This window comes from Carlito syrichta, unplaced genomic scaffold (assembly GCF_000164805.1).
Source record: "Carlito syrichta isolate Samal-C Ts95f unplaced genomic scaffold, Tarsius_syrichta-2.0.1 Scaffold311632, whole genome shotgun sequence".
NCBI classification, from domain to species: domain Eukaryota; kingdom Metazoa; phylum Chordata; class Mammalia; order Primates; family Tarsiidae; genus Carlito; species Carlito syrichta.
This window is the reverse complement of record NW_007255728.1, coordinates 44,321-65,707: the sequence shown is the minus strand read 5'-3', so window position 1 is coordinate 65,707 and position 21,387 is coordinate 44,321. Positions and strand designations below refer to the sequence as shown.

Genomic DNA, 21,387 nt, shown 5'->3' with positions numbered 1-21,387 from the left:
CCTTCCCCTGGCAGTTTCTAATCCTTGATTTTTATTTAGGAGGAAATGTTGAGTATATCTGCTATGAATTTACCCTCTCAAGTCATTTTTATACTATTTACTAATACTTGGTCAACTAAAATGATTTGATTACTCCACTAATCAGCCTGTGTGAGACACTATTGTCACTGACAAAGGTGATCAGGGCCCCTGCAAACTTGGCATAGTATCCTTTAAATAACTGGAGCAAAATAACAACAGTCTTTTACTCTATAATTCAATCTATGTCAGTTAACAAAAAGCCTGACAGTTCTAAATTTAAAGGAATAAAATTAGTACAAGCTGATTACATTGTCTAGCTGATAGTCAAAATCTGATATTAGTGGTAATGAATAACAAAAATAAGAAGGCAAATATAAGAGGAGATAATATATAATCACAGTATTAAAAAATAAAATTAAATACTTAGCTTTAAGGTAAAAAGCACTAGATTCCCTTGTCTGTAAGTTAGACAAACTAGATTTCCGTGTTTGTCATTTTTTTTCTCAACTCTTCTTCAAAAATCTCTACCAGTTACAAAGTTTTGGTGTTTTAATTATTTCCTTATTTTAAAAATCTAAGTAATCATGGCATTGAAATGGTTTGATTTATATTTTGGCATTTAAATCTCACGTGACATAATGAATTTAAGATGAGATGAATCAGTTGACTTCATACACCTCTGGGAAAATAATACTTCTGAGAACTTAGTATATAAGATCATTTCTACTTTGGTATCTTAACCTAAATGACACATTCTGTGCTTCTTAATTAAGAGGACAACCATAAAGTATTTTATTTACAATAAGTTTTTCTACCTTTCAAAGCCCACCAAATATTGAATATTTAAGAAGTCAGTGTAGTCCCATTAGGAACAGATGCTTTCAGTTATTGAAACATTAGTCAACAAGAACAAAATGAATTTATAATAAGTCTTTTAAAGATTTTTTAAAAATTAGCTACTCACAGAAAAATTGTATCTTACCTTGGCAAACATACTGTCCATTTGCCTTTATCCAGATTATCACAGTTAATGAGCTCCCTAAAGTATAATGACAAATAATGCCTAATATTGCTTGTCCACGTGCCTTTACAAGAGAAGGTAGCAACTCACATAATTACTTTAGAACCTCAGGTTATAAATACAAAATTACATATGATTTCTAATTAAAAGTTTTATTTAAGAATGAATAGCAATAGAGTATTCTGGCAATATCTCTATCATCCACAAAAAGCAGGAAATAAGTCAGTCAAGAGTCTAATGGCAGTGAAGTGGTATTTCTTTTTTCTCTTCTTTTACTACTGTACTTTTTTTTTTTTTTAAAACAAGAACTGTGTAGACTACAAGACCAAAACAGTTAGTAGTATGGCCTTCGATAATCTCTCTCATCTTCTCTTTCCTCATCTACAAATTAGGGACAATATCTTTACAGGATTTTGTGAGGGTTAAATGAGCTAGTATATCTGAGAGACTTAATGTGGTAACTGCCACACAGTAGATGATTTGTAAACGTTAATTTACCCTTCAATCTTCCACTAAAAAATATTAATAGATAACATTTTTCTTGGCCATTCATTTCTCATCTCCACATTACTGTATTATTAATTCCCCAGCACCTAATAACCTTTTTGGCATCCAGAGGTGCCTAAATAAATGATGACTGAATTTATGTCATCTGTTTCTACTATTACTGTTTTCTCTGGCTATACCTAAAAACGCTATAAGCTATTCCCCATATTACTACCATGCTTAGCATTTCACCAATAGAGAGATAGGGATTTGCATACAATATGACTATTTCTAGGCATCTGCTTTTAATATTCAAAAGCTCCCAGTAACTGCCTGGTTATGATGTGTCACTAATGTTTTATTGCATATTAATTTATGATTGCTTTTTTCTAATACATGCACAGTTTTCAGCTGCAGAAGAGCTCTGGATACCAAAGACTAGGACAACGGGAGAGGCTCCAGAAATTGAGAGAAATGATACTTTCTAAGCCAAGTGCCAAGCACAATAATGGATGTTTAACTATATGACCTTATTTAATTCTTACAACAATTCCAAGAGAGAAGTATGACTGACTAGTCCCATTTTACATATTAGGGAACTAACTAAGAGGTTAAGAGCCTTGCTCGAGTTGCCAAATAGAAAGTGATGGCATAGAATTTACCCCTAGATTTATCTCAAAGTTTGTGTTCCTCTATTCCACTAGGATGCTCCTAGGAGGACAGGAAAAGAGGTGTGAAAGATGCTGATGGCCCACCTGCCCGCCTCAGTTTTGCTTAGTGCTGTATTTTTGGCATTAAAACTGCCTAAGTTTTGCTTAGTGCTGTATTTTTGCTTAGTGCTGTATTTTTGGCATTAAAAAAAAGTTACCAGTTGGGCTCGGTGGCTCAGCCTGTAATCCCACGCCTTTGGGAGGCTGAGGTGAGTGGATTGCCTGAGCCTGTGGGTTCGTGACCCGCCTGGGCAACTTGGCGAGACCTCATCTCTACAATAAATCAAAAAATTAGCCGGGCATGGTAGCACGCGCCTGTAGTTCCAGCTACTTGGAAGGCTGAGGCAGAAGGATTGCTGGAGCCCAGCAGGTCGAGGCTGTGGTGGCCGGGAGTGGCCACTGTAGTCCAGTCTGGGCGACAGAGTGAGACTCCAACTCAAAGAAAAATAAAATTAAAAAAAAAAAAAGTTACCAAAAACAAAGTCCCTACTAGACTATGAGTTTAAAGTCAGATACTAGGTCTTACTCAACTTTGGAGATTTGGTATCTAATTCTACTCTGCGTGAAATAGTGTACTGTCCCAAGTTTTATTATTAAAACAAATTTATTCTTATTCTCAGATCCTTTCACTTTGCTTACCAAATACTAAGTAACCTTGGTATTTACAAGGTCTGCTTTCCTTTTATCAACTGTTTCTTCTCCTTTACATTCCCATAGGCTTATTTCAGATAAAGTGTTAAAAAGGGGTAAGGTGCTTAGAGTGTGAGGCACTAAACTATGTAAAACATAAGGCTCTTTACACACAGCATAAACACAGCATGGAGTCAGTTTTCAGATGGTATAGGTTCAGCACTACACCTTAGATTAGTGAGATATTAGATGATTACCTTGTTAGAAGCCATCTCTGTCCATCTTTAAAACCTTCACCCCTAATATTATGCTTTGACTCCCAGTGAATGCCCTTAGGAAGATGTGAGATGTGTGAGTGCAACCCAAACTGGAACACCCAAGATAACAAGAAATAGGATCGACATGGCAGGGTCAGAGGTCAGAGGCCAGGGAGGTTGTGCAGTACGACCTGAGTCACTCCCACCCCCTACCATCATTCCCTGACATTACACAGGAGCAGAAACTTTACTCTCACACCCAGGTTTTCTAGCCATCCTGGTATAGTATGTTGTGGGCTTGAATGACCATTTATGATCCTATTCTCAAAGCATGATTTAAAATAGACTACCAGTTAAGTAGATAAGGGTATAGAGCTTTTTCATTTTTTTAATATCGATAAATTATCTCCAAGACTCTATTCAAAAAACCTCTTTTTCTTTACTGTTACAGCCTCCCTAATATTCTCAATTTTCATGAATACAATCTTCTTAACCTAAGACCATAACTTGCAGGTCTTTCTTACTGAGTATCTTCTAAAATGGCCCCTTTATTTTTATCTATAGGCTTTAAATTTTGATTTTCAATAGCAACTCGACAAGATTGAAAGAGGTAGAAGTGAACTGAACTGGTATATCCTTTTTCTACCTTTCAACAGAAAATTTCATATTCAAGTTAATAAAGCACAAGTCTCACCCATAAGTAATCCAAAAGAAAGTAGACATGTGTCTCAAAAATTTTTACTTAATAGCTTACTATAATATATTGAGATATAATAAAAGTAGCCTTGAGTTAGTTTTCCTGGAAAAGTTGACTCATGTCTTGTACAGTTAGAAATCCACACTGAGGTTCTCAAGAACAGACCAATACTGTAAAGTGTGTATGTATACACATATATACACACACACATACATACACATACCTAGTTCTGAGGATATATTCTACAGTGCTTTAGATTATTTCCTTATTTAAAGATCTACTTATAATTTTACATTTTGCTTTACTTATAACTACTTTGGGATCCTTCCAAAGAACATTTCTTGTTTCATCTTTGTATCCATTACATGCAGTAGATACTTAATGTTTGCTGAATAAGACCTTGGATAAAGTAAATCGAACAACCTAATACAGAGAATGGACCTAAAAATTATAACTCGAAATAAACTATGGAGAATAATCACTGGCATACTTTTTAAATTTACAAACGTTTTCAAATTAAAAACGATCCCAGTAAGTATTACAAGGATTACTAGGATGAAATCAATCACATCAGAGATTGTGAGACTTGTTTTCTAAGTTTGTTGCAGATTCTATAATGATTCAGCAGTTTTGTATACCTAAAAACTATCGCATGGAAATAAAAACAAAAAGGACCCTAAAAACTTTAAAATATCTGAGAACAAAAAAGTTATCTGTCTATATGTTAAAAAGAAAGAGAAAGAGAGAGAGAGAGAGAGAGAGAGAAAGGGAAAGAAAGAAATGTTATAATTTCTATTGTTACTTTTTAAATTTTGTTTATAAAAGTATTAGACCTGGCCAACAGGTATTATCAAGTGACTATTTTCTCAGAATAAAATATATAGTTTAAAATTTACCAACAAAAACAAGAATAACAAGTTAACAACTTTGTAATACAATTTACCTCGCTGGAACTGGTAGTTTGGGGCAAAGAACAGAAGATTTTGAAGATGTAGTATATTCAGAAGGCTTTAGGTTGTAGCTACATAGTGCTGAACCTATTGAAAGAAAAGTTATATGTTAGCTGGCAGAACAGAGTATGAATAAATTATCTTACTGATTCATTTAGTCTTATATTATTCAACATATACAACTTTCCAACATCATAGAATTCATAAGAATCGAATTTGATCTATATTATCAGTCCTCAATCATTTAAAACTGATTCTTCTCTAAAATTACTGATAATGTAATTCATGTATAAATTTTAATCAATAATGTTAAAGTTAATAATGTAAGCACTAGAACTACCTTTGTTGAGCGTCTGCTATATGTCAGGTTCCACACAAGATGACATATATGAATTACACTATTATCATAACTCTATAAGGCAGGTATTGTTCAATCTATTTTAGAGAGAAGGAAATGGAGAAGTAAATTATTTGCCTAAGAAAACACTGCTACTAAGTAGTAGAGCAAGTCTGCACTCAACTACACATATTCTCTTTCTTATGCTTTTCATTACTAAATACTTAAAATTACTGCATATATATGCATTCAGATAATATATCACTTTTTTCTTATTTAAAAAACAGAAAATACTCCTAACTGTAAATAAATTGATCAAATTGATTACATTGATAAAAATGATTCCTAGTTTTCAGAATTTAAGACAGCTTAAGTTCAACCTTAGATTGGTTATGCAAAAAAATCTATTTTTCTGATTATATAGCTAACATCTATATAAATAATATAGAAATTTAAAATGAATACAGTTTACTAAATTCAATGAGTCTTACTTTGCTGACCTACTAATTTTGTAATACAACAACTAGAATACTGGAGGTTATTGTATAATGGATATTAAGTAAGGAGACCTAGGTTCCAGTTCTAATTTGCTGCATTATATCACATAAACTGTTTATATTTGATTAACTGAAGCTCTTACTGGATTACTAATTTGGTCAAATACTCTATTATTAAATACAGACAGAATAGCTTTGCATTTGTATTATGATGATAATGAACTTGTATACTGTACCACCATAGAACAGCTTAAAATATAATGTGAAGCAAAAAACAGCAGACGCCAACACTGAGGTAATTATGGAAAAAGTAAGTGAGCATATGAAAAGAAACTAGAAGGGAATTTAGAAAAGCAAATATAGCTGGATTTAATGAAATACCAACAGCAAATTGGGAGTGAATTTATTTCATTTATATCTTGACATATAAATCAAAATAATTTTTAGAAAACCACAAACCACCATTTAATTAAACAATGCTGCCCCAAACCAGCAAAAATGCCATGCTAAGTGTTAAATATATGGGCCTTAATAGCACACTTATATAAATACATGTAGCATATATTTTATATAAAGATAATCCACACAATTTGACAATGTAAAATATATTTTTAAAGATACTTGGAAATTACATGGCACTGTTCTTCAAGCTTTTCCAGCTTAAGACAGACTCAGTAAGAGACTAGTTTATAAAAATTGTTTTTGACTATCCTTTCACATTTGACTGATTGAGTGATTGACTGATTGATTGAGACAGGGGTTCTCTCTGTTGCCCAGGCTGGAGTGCACTGGTGTGATCACAGCTCACTGCAACCTTGACCTCTTGGGCTCAAGCGATCCTCCCACCTGAGTTTCCCAAGTAGCCAGAACTACCGGCACATGCCACCATGCTCAGCTATTTTTTGTATTTTTTTTTAACAGAGATGGGATCTCACTATGTGGCTGAGGTTGGTCTCAAATTCCTAGGCCGAAGGAATACTCCGCCTCAGCCTCCCAAAGTCCTGAGATTAAAGGTGTGAGCCACCACACCCAAACCTCTTTTCTATTTTAATGATAATTTTTTTAAAAAGTTAAGCATGGATATTAAATATTTAACTCTTCTAAAAGTATTGTCTATTGTGTTTCAAGATAATGCCACAAGATTCTATTTAGAGCAATTTTAGAGAAAACATGAATTGCAATGGCAAGCAAACATTTTAGATTAATCCTGAAATAGCTAGGAGTCCTCATATAGAATTGCTTATGAAAAAAATAGCAACTGTGCCAATAACTGCTGAGCACCCAATGTGATCATCAGCTTCCTGATCTGAACTGTCAACTCATTTCTTTCAGAGTCCAGGACGGAATCGATTTGCACAAAATAAAAGGCCCAGACCAAAGCACTTTGTGTCAGTGCTGCCAAACACACTGCTTCATCTGAATTCTATGAACATAATCTCCATCCCCACCCTTTCTTCATTTAAAAAAGGAGGTCAGCAGGTGCAAGAGAGTTCAACTTTATAAATACTTTCCCAGGATCACACTCAATGAAAGGATGATAGCCTTATCTCTGATGGTATTCTGGGACAGAGGCCAGCACTAAATAGATCCTGTACTAAATAGATTAAAGGAAAAAGATTTTCACAATGTGTTAGTAGTAACAATCTTAAGAAACCTTATACTGCTTCTTGCTCAAAGGGTTGGTGAAGAGAGGAGCCTCAATGAAGAGAACATTAAAACAATGCAGTGATGGCAAATACTGTACAGTTGTCTTTCCTTTCATGTTTACCAGCTAATGCATTTTCAGTAAACATTTTAAGAGTAGCATCTGTTTTATTTTTTACAGTGGAGGAATAAACAATATTTAGCACAAGAAGTTTGGATAGGAACAGTAAGACAAAGTGTTTCTTTTAAAGCAAAAGCAGGTAAAAATCATAAAAGAGGATGAAAAGTAGAAAACTTAACACAAATGCTTATCTAAAGCATACCAGAGGTAATCCATGCAACTCAGCTGATGTTATTCAAAAGCTTTCAAAATGAGTGATCTTAGGAACCTAACTTGGGTGTATAAACATTTATCATGGTAAACAGTTGCTATGGCTCCCAGAATGTTCAACTACCTTAATTTTTCAAATTCCTTATAATATTCAATTATTTATTCTTTATTAATTTATCCTTTAGCTCAGTAACAGTTATACCAACTTCACTAAGAAGTACATTTCCATCACCACACTCCAAAAATTACAGATGAAAAGAATAAGTAATATTTCCAAGGTCTTATAAGCAATCACTGGCATATTTAGAAATAGATTCTTTACTCCTAAGCCATGATGCTTTTGTGTCATTTCTAATCATCATAATTGGACAAGTATTCAATAAGCTCCTGGTCAAAAAGCATGTTCTACAGATACCTCAAAAACATATTTGGAGAAAAATTCTTTTCATCACACACTTTCCTCCTGTATATTTTCTATCTCAGTTAATGGTTTCACCACCCATACAATGCACAAGTTATCCTACATCTTCTCATACCATTCAAGATGCTCAAGATACCAAGTCCTCACAATCACACCTTCCTATATTATCTCACACCTTCATGATCTCTTACTGGGTCAGTGAGAATGCTCTCTCTCGTAAACGGTTTTTCATCTCCATTCCATAGCTGTCAGAAGGGGCTTTGTAAAATACAGACTAGTCATATTATACCTCCACCCTCAGGACAAAGTCCAAACTCCTTGGATTCAAGGTCCTCCCAAGGCAGGACTCCACCTAAAACTCTAGGCTTATCTCAATATAATAAACTACTTACATCAATTCTTGCTGTGTAACAAGCATCCAGGCTTTTACACATGCTGTTGCTGTCCTTTTATGGCTAGCATCTGAGTTAGTGAGCAGAATTTCTACAAATGACTCAAACTTTACCTCTTCTCTCAGCATTCCCTGACCTATCCAACAAAATAATTTACTACTTGTCTGTATTATAAAACATACCACATTATTTTGCAATTTTAAAGTTCATGTATTATCTCTAATTTTAGAACGGAACCTTATGCCTTTGAAATATCTGGAACCCCTATTTCCTGGTATATAGATGGTACCCAAAAGCCTTCTGTTGAATAAAATGGACATCCTGGGTGGGAAAAAAAAAATAACAGTTTTTAATATATTTTATTTTTTATATTAAATATTACATACAAAGTTCGTATGCTTCTCACCATTCACTACAAAGTTATACTATCTAAAGTAGCGTTTCTCAACCTTAGTATTATGAAATTTTGTGACAGGCAATTTTGGGCTGTAGGGGGGCTATCCCGTGCATTGCAAGGTGTTCAGCAATGTCCCTGGTCTCTATCCACCAGATTCTAATAGCCTCCCCACTAAGCCCTCACCAAGTATGGCAACCAAAAATATCTCTAGACATTGCCAAATGTCATTGGATAGGCAAAAGCACCCTTAGTTGAGAACCAATATTTAAAACAGCACATTATTTGAAATAAAGAAACAAAACTAAGAGCTGATATGTTGTGGGCTTATGTTTCTTGCTTTAAATTTAAAATGTTTAATTTACCATCACAGTGATATTTGTAAGATACATTAAAACTATAGGGGGAAAGATTCCTTAAAACATGATTTTAAAATTTACAGTTAAATTTTGAATCACAGAAAAGAGAATCTCTCAATGTAGAATGATTTTCATTATGAAAGACAAATTCTATTTACCATGAATGGAATGTCCAATGAATTTAACATTTTTCTCCAATTAGGAAACCATTATTTATATGCTGAAAGAATGGGAGATAATTTTCCAATTTCAATTTCTAGACACACACGAAAAGTATGGCCATATTTGCAATTCCCAAGAAGCATTCACCTACAGAAATTAGCCAGTGAAAATGTAGCATCACCTGTCATCCACTATTGGCATGTGTAAGGCACACACAAATATTTGCTGAGTGAATTAATTTTGAACATCTATGTATAAGACTTCTCAGAGTTGTGGAGCACAAGGAGAAGTTTGAATGGAGCTCCTCAAATGTGAAGACTGTACTTTGTATCTCTGGTGCATACATAACGGGTACTAAGTATTTGTTGAATGAAGGAATTAGTTTAATCTAAGGATTTTCCTCCTCTTTAAACAACCACATACCCTTGCTGGCCTCTGACTTGCAGGCAATTCAGTAGCTAGAGTTGATCATTTCATTCATTATAAACGATATCAAGTCCAGGCTTTTGATTCGCTGTACCAAAAAGAACCCATACTTCCTCTTTGGTTTATGTTATATTGTTACTGACTGGTTAGACTACTGATCATCTATTGATACCTGACTCTAAACTTACAACCTGATGACAATCAAAATGCTTATTAGTATTCACAATTAGCAGTATCTAAATGCATCACATAATCTATCAAAATTTTTAATGGTAAAACAGTGATCATTAAGAAAGCAACAAGCTGCAAGACTCTACTCAAAACATGAACACCATCCAAATGGCAGGTCATAAAGCTCTCAGAATTTATACAAAATTCTAGAATTTAAAGAAGTGCTTAAAGAAGCACTCTGTTCCACATGTTATAACCGGATACTAACAAAAGGAAAATAAGATTTCTGCCAGAGTTTACTACTGTGTTAGGGAAGACAAAATATGTATCACAAAATAGTTTAATAAGAATGAAAAGGTAAAAAACCCTGTGTGAAACATTAGCACCAACTGACAACCTGTAGTCTGCCACTAAGTTATTCACAGGTTTTGCTCATTTCTATTTATGTATTTTATTTATTTTAAAATTATTTTGAGAGACAGGGGTCTCCCTATGTTGCCAAGGCAGGCCTCAAACTTCTAAGTTCAAGCAATCCTCCTGCTTCAGCATCACAAGTAGCTGGGACTACAGGTTTGAGCCACTGCACCTCACAGGTTATGCTCATTTCTAAACTGCCATTAAGAATTTAGACAGTAAGTGAAAAAACCAAAATGACATGCAAGGCATTTGTTACAGTGTGTGGCACACAATAGGTACTAATAACTAGTATATGGAAACAAATACCGAGGACTTAAGTATTATCTATCTACTCAGACTCAGATGCCCATGCTGGAAAATGGGGACAGTGGAGTGAAGGGGTGGTCCATGGACCAGAGATGCTGGACCAGAATTAGAGAGGGGATATAGAAAGGAGAACTGGCCTTCTCCTTTCCTTCATCATCTGTCACACTATGGCTGGGTTGAGATGAAAATCTCATACAAAGTCAAAGTCAGCTTCAGCAGAAGGATGATTCTTTTCCCCACCACAACGTACAGTAGGTCCCCCCTTCTGAGGGGATACATTCCAAAACCACCCCTCAGAAGGTGCCTGAAAATGTAGAAAGTACTGAACCCTCTGTATATTGTCTTTTGGACCTGATAACTGATAGGGTTACTAAGTGTCTAACAGGCAGGCAGCATGTACAGTGTGGATACACACCGGACAAAGGAATGATTCATGTCCAAGTGGGATGGGGCAGGACAGCGTGAGATTTCATCGCATTTCTCAGCATAGCACACAATATAAAACGTATGAACTGTTTATTTCTGGAATTTTCCATTAAATATTTTCGAACTGCAGTTGACCCTAACTGAAATCAAAAATGAAACTGTGGATAAGGGGTGACTACTATATGCATTATTTGAGTTTTCAAAAATAGTGATAATGAAAGAAGAAAGGAGCCTATTCATCAGAAGCAAATGGGAAGGAAAGTGAAAGTATGATGAAATTCATGCCTTGCTGCAAATAAGAACTCAGATGGGAGCTCTTGCCAGATGGTTTCAATTTTCTCCATGGGGCATAAGTTTAGGGAAGAGGACAAACGAGGGCTTCAGAGAAGAAAAGATATGAATAATCACTTGGAGAGTATGTATGAGAGAGATGAATGAATAAAATGTATTACTTAGAGATGAATAAAAAGAACTGATTTCACAGGAATTCTGGTAAGATTGAAGCTAAACAATTTACCTGCTGGTGGCAACTCACAGAGATACAGAATTGAGGATAAAGTGTGTTGAGAGAATAAGAAGTTATTAAGTGGCAATAGAGATGAATAGGGAAGCATAGTTTGTGGTTCTTTCAGAAAACATTTATGGATATCTACTATGTGAGCTTCTGTATTAGGGAATGGAAATTCAGACATGAATAGAGCACAATACTGCCCATAGGAAATTCATATACTACTGCAAGAAGATGATAAAAAACTGAAACGTTGTTTGATACTGAGTCCTTACAGTATCTGACAACTTTAATTTTTAAAAGGCAATTTAAAAATTATTTTCTTCTCTAGCATCGTATATTTATAATACTTGTGTCATATATGAATTGTGGACCATAATAACAAGATGTATAGTTGTATACCTGCCACCCAACTCATGTACTAGAACTCATACTCTTATATTCATCTAAATTCTTTTGCCTGCCTTTCAAAGGTCTTCATAATACGTCAACATTTCCACATAACCAAACTAATTTCCAGCTATTTCTTCCAAATTCTCTATTCTAGTCAGACATACTTGACAGGGGCACTCCACAAACTTTAAGTGTCCAAGAAACCAATTTTTCTTTCTTGTCTCAAAGAAACAAAGACTTGAAATATTTGCTTAATAGATGCATTTTCTCCTTTTCTCCTTCCCTCCCTCCCTCTTTCATTTCTTGAGTTGGGGTCTCACTCTATTGCCCTGGCAGGAGTGCAGGGGCATGATCATGGCTCACCACAGCCCCTACCTTCTGGGTTCAGGTAATCCTTTCACCTCAGCCTCTTTAAGGAGCTGGGACTACAGTCACCCACCACCATGCCAGACTAATTTATTTTATTTTCATAGAGATGAGGTTTCACTATGTTGCCTAGGATGGTCATGAAATCCTGGGTTCAAGCATTCCTCTAACCTCAGCCTCCCAACATGCTAGGATTCCAGGTGTGAGCCACTTTGCCCAACCTAATAGATGCATTTCTTAAACCATCACCATAGGAATCAGGAGCTTCTCCGTATAAATATTTTAAATAATTTCTAAAGGCAATAAATGTTCACGTGAATGGATGGTTGTAAGTGCTAAAAAGTACGTCCAAATGTTGTCATGGAAACAACATTCTTTTAAAAAAAGGATTTATATCATCTTTTAATTCTGGTAAGAAATGTGTTATTTTACCCTACATTTTGATATAAGGTTTAGAATTAGCATTTAAAATATTACTACTTCAAAAAGAATCCTTCTTTTCCATGAACTTCAAGAAAAAATTATGATAAAATACACATAAAAATCACTATCTTAATCATTTGTAATTGTTCAGTTCAATGACATTAAGTACATTTACATTGTTGTGTAAGAATCACCACGATCCATCTCCAGAACTCTTCTCATCTTGCAAAACTGAAACCCTTTATCCATTAAACTATAACTCACTATTACACCCTTCCTGCAGCCCCTGGCAACTACCATTCTACTTTCTCTCTGTATAAATTTGACTTCCCTAGGGTAGATTCATACAGTAATTGTCCTTTTGTAACTTGCTTATTTCATTTTGCTTAATGTCCTAAAGGTTCATCCATGTTGCACGCGTCAAACTGCCTCACTTTTTTTTATGTGTCTTTTTCCTTCCTGTGAGAGCCTCTGAGAGATAAGAGGCTTATATCTCTGTCTCTTCCATTTTATTTATTTTAATTTTTTTTATTATAAAGATGTGGGGTACAATTCAGGGTTAGGTATACAAATGTTGATTATGCAGGAGCCCTTGTTGATGAGTATGCCCCTCCCTCCCCTAGCAGTTTCCCTCAACTGCCAATCCCACTCCCCATCCCCTGACAGTTTCCCCCTACTGCCAATCCCTTTCTTATAGTATTATAATTGTTCAAGGTCCGATTATGAGTGAGAACATATGGTACTCTGTTCTTTGTTTCTGTGACAGATCACTGAGTATGACAGACTCTAAATCCATCCAAGTTGCTGCAAAGTCCATAGTTTGTCCTTCTTTATGGCTGCATAATATTCCATTGTGTATATCTCCCTTGTTTTTTATTATAGTAAAAAACACATAACATAAAACATACTACCTTAACCATTTTTAAGTACAGCACTGTTAACCATATGCATATTGCTAGGCAACAGATCTCTAGAACTTTTTCATCTTGTAAATCTGAAACTCTGTAGTCACTGGAACTCCCTTATTTCTCCTCCTCCAGCCCCTGGCAACCATAGTTCCACTTATTGTTTTTAAGAGTGTGGCTACTTTAGATATTTCATGTAAGTGGAATCATTTTTCTTTGTGTGACTGGCTCATTTGACCTAGCATATGGATCAAATTTGATCCATGCCATAGTATATTACAGTGTTTTCTTCTTTTTTTAAGGTTGAAAAATACTCCATTTTGTGTATATGTATCACATTTTCTTTATCCAGTCATCTGTTGATGGGCATTTAGGTTGCTTCTACCTCCTGGTTATAGTGAATAATGGCACAGTGAACATGGTTGTGCAAATATCTCTCAGAATCCTATTTTCGATTCTTTTGGATATATTCCCAGAAGTGGGATTGCTGTATCATATGCTAACTCTATTTTTCTTCTTTCTTTTTTTTTTTTAAGGAACCTCCATACTATTTTCCATAGCAGCTGCACCATTTTACATACCCACCAATAATGCACACAGGTTCCACTTTCTCCACATCCTCACCAACTCTTGTGACTTTCTGTGTGTTTTTATTTTAATAGTAATTCTTCATATAGTCTGGATATTAACCTCTTATCATGTCTAAAATTTGCAAATATTTTCTCCCATTCCATGGGCTTATTTTTCACTCTTGATTTTTGTCCTTTGATGCACAGAAGTTTTTAATTTTGATGTAACCCAATTCATTTATTTTATCTTTTATTGCCTGTGCATTTGGTGCCATCCAAGAAACTGCTGCCAAATGCAATGCCATGAAGCTTTCCCCTACATTTGCTTCTAGGGTTTTTTTTTTTAAAAATAGTTTTAGTTCCATATTTAGTCTCTTTTGTGGAACTTTACCCTCTCTTACAGATTTGAAAATTTCCCACTTAAACCTGGGTTGTGTCTTTAAGATATTCCTCTCTGAAATTATTAATTGAGATCTATACATTTGAAATCAAAGGGCCTGTGTATTCTACACTTGATCGTACCCCAAAGGCCGAGAAGCGGTCTGTGTATTTTCTAACAGAAGTATAGCTGTAACAACATGCAGACACAGATACTAATAAAAAAGCTGCGGTGGCCGGGAGCAGCCACTGCACTCCAGTCTGAGTGACCGAGTGAGACTCCAACTCAAAAAAAAAAAAAAAAAAAAATTTGTTCCCTTTGAATCAACTTGCACCTCAAATGATAGAAAAGATAACTTAAAAAAACAAAAGGGGAGCCAGGAGCGGTGGCTCGAGCCTGTAATCCCAGCTCTTTGGGAGGTTGAGGTGAGGGGACTGCCTAAGCCCACGGGTTGGAAAACAGCCTAGGCAACTTGGTGAGACCTCATCTCTACAATAAAAAATAAAAAATAAAATAGACAGGCATGGTAGCGCATGCCTGTAGTTCTGGCTACTTGGAAGGCTGGGGCAGAAGAATCGCTTGAGCCCAGCAGGTCAATGCTGGGGTGGCCGTGAGCATGCCACCACACTCCAGCCTGGGCGACGGAGTGAGACTCTAACTCAAAAAAAAAAAAACGACAAAATGAGGAAAATAATGCAAAAAGCAGAAAAACAATTCTCTCAGTGATAAAAGTAATATTGGAATTCAGTCTCCCAGATCCAGTTTTAAGTTACCAATCCAAAGTATAACATAGTTTCTTTTGAAAAATTCAGAAATTTCAACTTAGGCTTGTACTAAAATAAGATATTTAGGGCCCTACATCAAAGGCTCCTTCTCTGCTACAATTTCCTAGTTTTTCTATTTGCTTGTTAAAAGTTTGTCTTCTCCATCCTCCATTGTTATGTTTCTTGATGCTGTCATTACTGTTATTTTGTTATGCCTAATTTATTGACTTATTTTACAAACAGCTGGCTCAAAAGCCTAACGGTGCCTTTGTAGTTAGGCACCAATTTAATAAGTCTGTTTTCTGAGATAATGTTCATTCATTAATACTTCTTCAACACCTACTTTGTGCAAGACACTGTGGAAAATACAAAGCTGCAAAACCCACCAGGCGGGTCTCCTTCACTGGACCTGAAGAGGCCACACAGTGTCATATTCATTCAGCATACTGGTTTGGAAACAATACAAGCAAGCAGGGAAGGCCGGGCCATTTCTCCTCAAGGGATTATCACAGCAGCCCATACAGTCAACAAGGACCTAGCCCTCTTCTGGCTCTTCAGATGTCAGCTCAGGTTCATGGGACCAAGACTCATATCCAGTAGGTTGGAGAGGACATGCTGGAAGATAGTTTAAGTCTACATCATAGCTTAAATGACTGCATAAGACATACAGACATTTATTTCATTTTTTACAATTGATGACTTCTGAGCAAGGCATTAGTGTTGATTGAAGTTCTAGGAATATTAACATGGCAGCAGTATGTAAGAGAACTAAAAGTAGACAAAGACTAGAAGCAGAAAGACTATTATATTCCATTCGTAGAATAACAATACTACTACTAATCATGGTAACAGAACCAGTCAATACTTTCTTATTAGCGACTTACTATTTGCCATGTAAGCATTTTTCGTGTATTAACTCCTCATAATAATCCCATGAGGTATGTTAAGTACAAATATCCCTATTTCATAGGTGGGGAAATTGAGGCAAAGTGGAGTCAAATAACTTGCCCAGGGTCTCACAGCCATTAATTGATAGGAACAACATCTGAATCCAAATAATTTGACTTCAGAACCTATACTCTTAACCACCCAACTACACTACATATCAGAGTATACTATGTATACTCACATTGTCTAAGATTCTGGAAAAATCCTTAAGGAAGGACTCACCCCTCTTTAAAGAAGTCAGATAATATTAAAGTAGGTAGTTCTGAAATGAGGCTCAGCAAGTCGACATGTAGAGATATCATGTAGGAATAGAAAATGAGATCTTGAAAAATAGAAAGCACTTCTTTATTCAGTGCCTATACCAAGCATCCAGTATTCTTCATGAATTATCTCATTTAATCCTCATAACAACCTGTTAGGGAGGTATTATTTTTAATCCACATTTTTTCATATAAGAAAACCTAAGTTCAGAGAAGTTATACCTTTTGTCTCTCATTACAGAGCCAGTCAGTGACAAAGTCAGCATTGGAATCCCAATCCAAATGGATCCATGCTCTTTCCACTATCTTATGCTGAGGGCATGGAATGGTGGGAATGGATACTGTCAGTCTGGAAGGCTGTAGTCCTCCTGCCCTTGAAGGCTAGCACTGCCATCTAGAAGACTCTGGAGCTATGCTAGTATGTACAGAGAAATGGCCCCAGGCTATATATCCACCCAGCTAGTTACATGAGCTAGATAACTGGGGGTGGGGTGGGGTCAACCCTTGTTCCAAGGAACCAGAACTAGCCTATGGATCTGGGGAGGGCTGAGGCAGCCCTGAAGATTTGTACACACAAAATACAAACATGAAACCTCAAGGAAGTTCAAAAACATGGGCTTGAGGGGCCATGTGTTTGTGGCCCTCCACACAAAGCAGTTAAAAAAAATTCTCTGAAGAAACCTGAAGCAAGCCATGTGGACCAGAGGATGGCATCTGAAGATAAGAAACCCAGGAGAACAAAGCGAGATTTCAGGTAACTGACCATGTCAGTTTTCTCAGCTAATTCCCATAAGTTTAACATCAATGTTTCTCAAAATTATTCTTAGAAAACAACTATGACATAACTCAGTGGCTCAGTCTGTAAGCCTGCAGGTTCAAGATCAGCCTGGGCAACCAGGAAAGACCTCATCTCTACAATAAATCAAAAATTAGCTGGGCGTGGTAGCATGTGTCCGTAGTTCTGGCTACTTGGAAGGCTAAGGCAGCGGGTCAATGCTGGGATGGATGTGAGTGTGCCACTGTACTCCAGCCTGGGTGACAGAATGACACCACAACTCAACAACAAAAAAGCAGAGCACAAAATTATATACACACCAACACATTGAAAAAGAATTGATGGTGGAATTTTTAGTTCTACTTCTTTATATTTTTTTCTGAATTTTTATAATTTATTATTATATATACATTACATTGTTAAATAGAGGATATATAAATATATATATACACTAATTGAACTACTTTCAACTAAAACTTGAAAAGGGGGAAAAAAACAATTTTTACATAGAGTGGTCTAGTAATTTCCAAATACTCAAGAGACTACATCAAAATCACCTGAGACATTTATAACAAAAATACAAATTTCCATAGCCCAAAGACCCACTCAGTCAGAATTTCCCTGGGGGGACCCCCAGGAATCTGGAGTTTAAAAAGCTCCCTGGGTGACTCATATTTTTTTTAACAAGAAAGTCCAAAATTACTTCGATTCTCTTTTTCTTTTTAAGGTCCCTTAATGATTTATTTAACATTAAGGCACATTTATACTGGAATATTTAACAATGAGAATAGGTGACAGATTTGGATGGCCATCTCACCATTTATCTCTGCAAACTTCTGAACATCACTCAGGGTTTTCAGTTCTTGCCTTGGACATGCTGCTACACACAGTGCCACAGACTTAATCTTCCGGTTTATCAAGTCCAGATTGCATGGATCCAAAAAGAATACATACCTAAAACATGGAGAAAAAAACTGAGATATTATTTCACAAAACAAATTCTGGTTCACTGTATATTTGACTAGCCTAAAAGCAAAGAACATCTATTTCATATTCCTTCACAATAAAAATTTCATAAATCTAATCAAAAATGAATTTTTTAAAAAATAAGTGCTTAAAAACATACTATTAACAGTGGGATTAGGGGAATTATAGGATTCAAATTTTCACTATCTACTTTTTTAATATTTAAATGTCTGTAATGTATACACAGAGATTTTTATAATCAGGAATAATCTCTTTTAGTTTTTTTTTTAAAATCATAAATTTTCATTTTCTTGTTGTGGCAAACTTGTACCAAAAAATTATTGGAATATCCCAATACTGCCATATAATTAACATGTACTATATGTTATACTAAACCAGTAAATATATAATTCTCAAAATTAATATATATACATATATAAATTAATATATATGTAATTGAACATATAAAGTTAAATGGAGACTAGAGGGAAATACACCAATATTTTAACTACAGTCATCTCTGGGTGTTAAAATAAAGTTATTTTAAATTTCCTTCTTTTGTCTTTTACGATGTTCACCTTCTAGAAAGAATACAGATACTGTCCATTACAGATGGATAAAATAATCCTCAGATCCTAAATTATCTCCTCTATATCCTGTACATTTATATTTTAGAAAAGAAAAGATTAAAAAGAAATCACACTAAAACATTTTTTTTTAATTGGAATTTCACTCTTCACCCAGGCTAGCATGCAGTGCCACTAACACAGCTACCACAGCTTCAACCTGCTGAGCTCAGGTAATTCTTCTACCTCAGCCTTCCAATAGCTGGGACTACAGATGCACACCACCACATCTGGCTAAATTTATTTATTTATTTTTTTGTAGAGATGAGGTCTCGCCCTGTTGCTCAGGCTGGTCTCAAACTCCTGGGCTCAGGCAATCCTCTCGTCTTGGCTTCTCAAAGTGTTGGATTCACAGGTGTGAGCCACTACACCCAGTCAAAACAGGTATTTTTTAAAATGTCATAAAGTAGAAGAGATGATAAAGACTGTAGATGCTATCATTTGCTCAAAGAGAAAGTAAGGGCCAAACGCTCTTACTGAGATAAGCTAAGTGTAACAGTATGAATCAAGGGAGGGAGTACAAGAAGAAATGCTTCTACCTAAAAAAGAGTTAAAACCCCCCAGCCCAGGGTTCAATTCCACGGAGTCTATGAGAAGTTTAATAAAATCATGAATCTGTCAATAGCCTTTCACACACTGTTAAACTCTGTTGCTATGCAAAATATGATTTCAATCTGGAACAGGAAATATCAAATATAAGAATTAGGTGAATAAACAGAAAAGCAAAAAAAGTCAACACATATGCTAAAATGGAAAATATAAAGGAGTACCAGGAAAAAAAAGCTAAGTAGAAAAAAAAGCGGGTGGGAGGGTACCAGAGAGACCTTTGCAAATCAAGTAACACTATACACTTCAGCACAGCAAGGGAGACCAGGAATCCAGCATGAAGGTCAGGTATAAACTGCAATCTACCAACCTAAAAAAAAAATACTTTTTTGGTGACCCTGTTAGTGACTCCAAACTCTTTAATCTTCCATCTATATAGATAAAAGGAAAGAAAAGAAGCCAAGCAGAATGATGTGGTTTAGAAGTACAGTTTGTAGACTGTTTCCATGGCTGATGACAAGGACATAGGGCATAGAAAGAACTGTTTCTAACAACTTTTGGGTAGAAACAAACATTCCCTTACTAATTATCCCATCTATCCTGTGCCTCTGACTGTGCATGTTTATGCCCGAGACCCTGTACAATGAATTGTACAAAGCCAGGTCCTAGACAGGGAACACTCAGGTCCTTGAGAAAGCTGTCATAAAACCTTTGAATCTACTACTACAGCTATCATCACCACTACCACCACCATCACTATTAATACTATTAACAATAAAATAGTACTATTAAAGATAAAAATCATGATAGCCAATATGTATTGAGTAATTACTATGTACCAAATACTATTAAACCTTTTATACATACTAACTCATTTAATCCTCATAACAATCCTGTTGTATATTTCTGTGGGAGGCAGACAGTGGAAATGGCAAAGGGGAGAAGATTGGATGCACAGTTCTAAGTGATGAGCAATACCTTGGGAACCATCTGGAGAAATCACATCACAGTAGAGGAATACATTTAGGGAAAAGGAAAGAAAGTCAGAGGCTGCCAGGGTCCTGCAGCTGTGCCTAGGCTGGATCAATGACAATCTCTTAAGAACAGATGCACTGTTTGTTCTTCAGGTTTCTGCCTCCTTCAATAACAAAAGGACCCCCATTATATTTCTAACTTTTTTCCTATCTTAAAACATATTTCCTTAATTTATACTAGTGACTAGGCAGCAACCTTATCCCTTGCTTTAGTCAAACCAACCTGAGCTTGCTTTTTGGTTCTCTTTCTTAATAATTCTCTGACCATGGGGAATATATGAATCCATCTGAGCCTCTGTTTCCTTACTTGAAAAACTACATATCATTTATTTCATAGTTTGTTGTAATGTGACTGATAATGTATATAAAGCACCTAACATATAGTATGTGCTCAGGTGATTCACATCATTATCATTAAGAATATCATTTGCTTTCTACAAATTTTACATTTGATAGTAAAGCACCAAATGCAACACTTTCTGATATAGGCATAAACCAGGACTACAATACTAACATTTAGTATTCATTTGGGGAAAAAAAAATCTGTGCAGAAATATTCACAACTGTTTGGGTATTACACTTGAGGAGAACTAAGGAGGCCCCTACAACAGGTCTTGTGCAAGGAAAACAAGAACATGACGGCTAGAAGAATGCTACGATGACTGTAATACTGTAAAATTAGTACTGCTCACTTTTTAGTCTGAATATATGGTTTGAAAAGATCTAAATCAACCAAACTAAAAAATTATTTGAAATGGTATCTTTAAGCCGGGCTCGGTGACTCAGCCTGTAATCCCGTGCTTTGGGAGCCTGAGGTGAGTGGATTGCCTAAGCCTGCAGGTTCGAGACCCACCTGGGCAACTTGGCGAG

The 21,387-nt window shown here is 35.7% G+C and overlaps 1 protein-coding gene across 1 annotated transcript in view; it reads right to left on the bottom strand.

The window, feature by feature from the left end:
* SLC44A1 (solute carrier family 44 member 1) overlaps positions 1–21,387 on the bottom strand; it is a 97,977-nt gene that overhangs the window by 38,454 nt on the left and 38,136 nt on the right. Inside the window, exons 4-5 of the mRNA XM_008068896.2 lie at positions 18,163–18,299; positions 4,766–4,859 (exon numbers count right to left, since the gene is read on the bottom strand). Coding sequence (XP_008067087.2) covers positions 4,766–4,859; positions 18,163–18,299 — 231 coding nt within the window. The remainder of the gene's footprint in view (positions 1–4,765; positions 4,860–18,162; positions 18,300–21,387) is intronic.